We start from the raw sequence: 5,615 nt of genomic DNA, 5'->3' as shown, positions 1-5,615 counted from the left end.
AGAGAGAGAGAGAGAGAGAGAGAGAGAGAGAGAGAGAGAGAGAGAGAGAGAGAGAGAGATACCTCAAGTTCACCTTCAGTAAGGTGAATTTGTTCCTGGACTATGGCAACCCCCAGGCCCTAGTGCCAGTCCATAGCTGGCCTACTGTGCATGACCGGCTAGGTGAGGGGTAAAATACCTGTATCCAATCATCAGGGCCTCAGGGAAATTCCCAATCCCATCTAGACAGCAACCAAATGAGCCACGCGTCAATTAAATTCTTTAGACACTTTCCACCAGGGTGGGTGTAGTGATATTTTGTTTAAAGCTTGCCTGAAGATCAGAGTGCAAAGCTCAGCCGCTAGAGGCCAGGGAGTGATGGTACACACCTTAAGTCCTAGGACTCAGGAGACAGAGGCAGAGGGATCTCTGTTAGTCCAAGGCCGCCCTGGGCCACACAAAATTGAATCTATCTAAAAGAGAAACAGAATTCAGACAAAGGGGCTCCCAGCACTTGGGATCCCACTCCTTTAATCCCAGCACCAGGGAGGTGGAGACAGGAGTGATGTGGCCGAGCAAGAGAGGAATCTAAGGTGGGAGGAGGCAAGAGCTCATTGCTGTCTGAGGCTTGGTAGAGACAGACGCAGTCCCCTGAGCATCGGCAGAGGTAAAAGGTCTCTCTAGTGGCTGACCTCTCTGCTTATCTGATCCTCAGCTTTCATCCTCTAAAATCTGACTCCGGGTTTTATTTATTAAGACCAATTAGAATTTGAGCTCCAGGGGGTTGAGACAGGCACTGAGGAGGAAGCTCTGGCCAGGATAGCAGGAAGTAGCAGAGCTCATGTTGACTTCCGAAGTGCTGGACATCCACAGATTAGGACTGATGGACCCTGGAAAGCAAGGCATTCTGGGTGCTCAGGCAGGGAGAGGGACCAACAATTCTCCACGGGAAGACACTGAAGACCAATTTAACTGTATCACATTCTTGACTTTGCATTGGGCGTTTTGACTTCAGAGCTAATTAAATCATCATCTTTGTGGAACAGGTAAATAGTATTTAAAATGCCACTTAGGGGGCTGGAGAGATGGCTCAGAGGTTAAGAGCGCTGCCTGCTCTTCCAAAGGTCCTGAGTTCAATTCCCAGCAACCACATGGTGGCTCACAACCATCTGTAATGGGGTCTGGTGCCCTCTTTTGGCCTTCAGGCATACACACAGACAGAATATTGTATACATAATAAATAAATAAATAAATATTTAAAAATAAATAAATAAATAAATAAATAGTATTTAAAATGCCACTTAGCCTGGAGGACATTTGCATCATTAAAAACCAGGCAGTGGGCCACCTAAAATGCGTAGGTGAACATTACGTTGCAGCAAGTTAAATGCCTGTAAGTAAGTGGCAAGGCTCCAAGCATTTCTGTGGCTGCCTCTGCCTTCTGTCGGGTTGTACTACACATCTTCACTCTATACTCACGGGAGAAACTGCATCTCCACTAGGATTTTCTCCAACACTGTGTTCCTGCAAATGAATTCTTGGCTTAGATATCAGTACTATGTTGGGCAAAGAACACATGTTCTGCCTACGTTTCAAGGGCCCAAGTGATTTTTTTCTTTCAAGGAGCTGTTTTTTTACCTGTAGGTTTGACCTCCCTAACCACAGATGAATGGATCAGAAAAACTGACAGACAGAGGATCAGTTATAACAATTGACCCTGACTTTCTAAGGGTGGTGGTGATGCGCTAGGTCTAACACTCCCTCCTAAAAATTTCAGTTTAAGATATAAGGGCCAGGTAGCTGGGATACTGTGGTGATATCTTGTTTGTACAAATAAAGCTTGCCTGAAGATCAGAGGGCAGTTAGCCACTAGCTAAACATAGAGGCAGACCTGGAGGTCTATACAGACAGACAGTGTAATTAAAAAATTAAAAATGCTGCAGATCCCCGAGTAGCTTGCTGCGGGATCCTGAAAGCTGCCAATCCCAGGCAGGAATGGTGCACGAGACTACGCGGCGGGTCTCTGAAGGTGGCTGTTCCCCGGCAGCAGGGAGCTATATGGTGGCTGGAGGGTGAGAGACAAACGGATAGGCACAACCATGCTGAGTGAGCTTGGATATTTATTTAGTGGTATGGAAGGGAGGGGAGAAGGGGAGAAGAGAGAGAGAGAGAGAGAGAGAGAGAGAGAGAGAGAGAGAGAGAGAGAGAGGTAAGAAGGGAGAGATGTAATTTGCCTCTCCAAGAGAGAGCTGGAAAAGAGAGAGAACTCAGGCTGGAAGCTGAAGCCTGTCTCAGCAGATGGGGGAGGGAGTGGATTTGGCTTGTCTCTTAAAGAATCAGAACAACCTTTATAGACAGGAAGTGATATGGCTGGGCAGAGAGAGGGAGTGATAGGGTAGGAGGAGACAGGAACTCACTCTCTTTTTGGCTGGGAAGCTGAGTAGGTAAGGCGGCTGTGGTTTTGCTCTTCTGTCTCTCTGATCTCTCAGCATCTTCCCTATGTCTGACTTTGGGCTTATTATTAAGACCTATTAGAACTCATGATACAGGATGCCACTGAGAAGCCTGTAAAATCAGGAAACAAGACAAGTCGCAGAGAAGCAGAGACTTGAGTGAGCACCATGGAACTGGGGAGAGCATAGAAGAACAGGAGAGGTTGTAGGCTGGTAGCTGCGGATGAGAGCTGACTCTGTCTTGGCAGAGGATAACCCAGATAATGCAATGGCTGGAGCTAGAAGTTGTCTATGGGACTCATGTCCCTACAGTCACTGCCCTGTCCCTTTCTTTATAGCCTAGGAGAGAGGGAGGGGCTGCACCCAAATGCTGGATGCATAAGTACGCACGTTTCTTTTTCTTCAGTGGTCTCTTAAGTGCTTTTGGTCGCTTCTCTTCCTTTGTGCCTTCCTTACAAGTGACTTTGTTCTTCATCTCCTCTGCAAGTGAATATTCATGACCCAAGACAAAAAGGTCATGAGGACAATGAGAGGTTAGCTCACAGAGGGCATCAGCTACGCCAGCCTGGCTATTGAGGGGCCCCATAGACTATGGCGTACACCAACTTTGACTTATTAATCCATTTATATTTGTAATGGCGGAGTGAAGAATGGATAACTTAGCTTAAATATGCCTGGCTTCTTTAACAAGTCTTCAAAAGGAAACTATCTTTGGTTTCCTTCCAACTCCAGCTGGGATGGTGCTTTTTCCCTCAGGCAGGTGAAGGTCATATTGTCTCCAACGTTGGGATAATGACTCAGGAGGAAGAAAAGTCCCCAGATAACCCAGAGCCACAAACCAGACACACTGGAGTCTCTCTGCAGTGCTACAGGGGAGAGTACAAGTCTCCTCGTCCTTGGAGCGGTCTCATGCTTCCGTCTCTCTGTTCCCACAATGTAGTCTGCCCCCTCACTAATACAGCGTGACAGTCTTTCCCTAGATGCTTACCTGGTACCAGCATCTGCTCAGAGTTCTGAATAGATGTTACATCACTTTGCCCCATAGCAATCTTCTGTGATGGGTGTGCAAGTGACTGTCTAAAGGTTAAGGGTCTTGCACAAGACTGCATGGCTGTGTGGGGTAGGAGGTTTGGAATGAGGCCCTAATTTTCCTAGGCTGACCATTCGCTATTGGATAGCAGTTGGTGTGCTCTTCTCTGGGGAAGACTGTTTCTACTGCACTCAGCATTCCTTAGTTGCCTGTAGTGCTTTGTGTAGGGGTGAGGCCTCCGGGGCTTTCTCTCATCCACCTTAGTGTGTCTATTGCTGTTGTCCTTGAATTCAGCCCATGTTTAGGCAGCAATGTTGTTGAAATTTTCTGGGTGTAGTTTCTGATTTTTTTTTTATCAGACCAGAAACACACATATCAGTAACATGAAATAGACTGAGTGGAGTATATTTAGGAATATATACATATATGTATATGACAACACTTAATGAAGAGGCCATGACTTTGAACAGAAAGGAGGGATATATGGGAGATTTTGGAGGGAAGAATGGGAAAAGGGAAAATGCTGTAACTATATTAAACTCTCAAAAAAAATAAAAGAAACAGCAACAACAATAATAACATTCTCCTACTACAACAGTCCCCTGTTGTCTCTTTCTTCTTTTTTAATTATTTTCTTGAAAATTTCTTATATGACTATGTTATTTACATCATCGTAGTGATACTTCATTGTATTTTAATAAATAAAGCTTGCCTGAAGATCAGAGAATAAAACAGCTGCCCTGGCCAGCCTTACAGACCAGGCAGTGGTGGCACACACCTTTAATCCCAGTTGCCACACTAGTTGCCATAGAAACCGAGTGGTAATGGTGCACGCCTTTAATCCCAGCCCTAGAGAGGAATATAAGACGGGAGGAGACAGCTCTCACTCACAGTCTCATTCTGAGATTCCTGGAGGTAGATAGCCATTTTGGATTGGGGTCAAGGTAAGGGCCAGTGGCTGACTGTTTTGGTTTTCTGACCTTCAGGTTGAGCCCCAATATCTGTCTTAGGTTTTTAATAATCGTGCTACACATCATATTCATTCCTCCCGTTCCCTTCCATCCCTCTCATGTCCCTCTACCCTCACTCTTGACTTCATGGCCCCTTTGCCTTTGATTATATGTAATATATATAGAATCATGTGCTGCATGTATGATATATATGATGTATATCTCCTACTTAGTCCATTTGGTGTTCTCATGCACGTGTCCTTAGGGATGAACACTTGAGGTGTGCCTATGTCCCTTCCTAACAGACTTCTCAGAGGACTTTAATACCCAGGGCTGTCCTGTGACCGCCTCTAGCAGTTGGGCATTCTAGGATGGTGAGAACATTAACTAGGGCTCAGTGCAGGGCAAACCAATGGAGTGGCTCAATAGCAGCTTCTGTTATGAGGGCTTCCCCTACCCCTCCAGAGACACAGCTCCTGAAATGGACTTCTCTCTTCTTTTTCATGCCTTTGCCTAGGTGAGAAGCCTGGGACTGAGCCAGAGGAGGTGAAGCTTCAGCATGCCAGCAAGCAGATTGTACAGAACGCCATCCTGCGAGCCATGCAGCAAGTCTCCCAGGAGAGCCTGCGGAGGGAAGGCAGACCCGGTGACAGCCGGGCCAGGGGCCAGCTGGGAGGGTGCGAGCTGATCAAGAAGCACGAGAAGAAGTAATAGGTGCTGGGTCTGGCTCTTGTCATCTTGGTTTCTGCCTTTTCTGGTAGTGTAGGACATGCCACCAGATGTTGCCAAGAAGCAAACCAAAGTGTCATGGACGCCCATCAGTAGGATGAGTTCATGCTAGTCTTTGTGACGAGCTGTGGTTTGCAAACCTGCATTAGGGACTCTTCATATCTGTGGGGAGACTCTGGGAGCAGCTGAGCCAGATGTGACTCTCACACCACAGACGTCATTTTGTTACACAACCTATTTTCCTATTTCTTAAAAAAAAAAAAAAGGATTCTATGTCTTGTTTATGCATTTTCCCCATGAATTCAACCAGTGGTCTTTATTGCCCTTCTGAGTCACTGAGGGTGGTTCTGTGTTCTTCATAAATATTAAAAGACACACTAGAAAGATGAGGGACTGGAGCTTTAGCCCTGTTCAAACAGACACTTGGTGACTTTTCTGCTGAGAGTTCAGGTTCAAGGTCAAACTGCGCAGAGC

At 46.2% G+C, this 5,615-nt stretch overlaps 1 protein-coding gene across 1 annotated transcript in view; it reads left to right on the top strand.

The window, feature by feature from the left end:
* The window catches only part of Akain1 (A-kinase anchor inhibitor 1), a 54,795-nt gene extending 49,432 nt beyond the window's left edge, over positions 1–5,363 (top strand). Inside the window, exon 2 of the mRNA XM_026789516.1 lies at positions 4,930–5,363. Coding sequence (XP_026645317.1) covers positions 4,930–5,123 — 194 coding nt within the window. The 3' untranslated portion in view covers positions 5,124–5,363. The remainder of the gene's footprint in view (positions 1–4,929) is intronic.
* Positions 5,364–5,615: the final 252 nt, after the last annotated feature.

The sequence above is a fragment of the Microtus ochrogaster genome, unplaced genomic scaffold, assembly GCF_000317375.1.
Source record: "Microtus ochrogaster isolate Prairie Vole_2 unplaced genomic scaffold, MicOch1.0 UNK20, whole genome shotgun sequence".
Lineage (NCBI taxonomy): Eukaryota > Metazoa > Chordata > Mammalia > Rodentia > Cricetidae > Microtus > Microtus ochrogaster.
The sequence above is the reverse complement of the archived record's forward strand: the minus strand, read 5'-3'. Positions and strand labels throughout refer to the sequence as shown.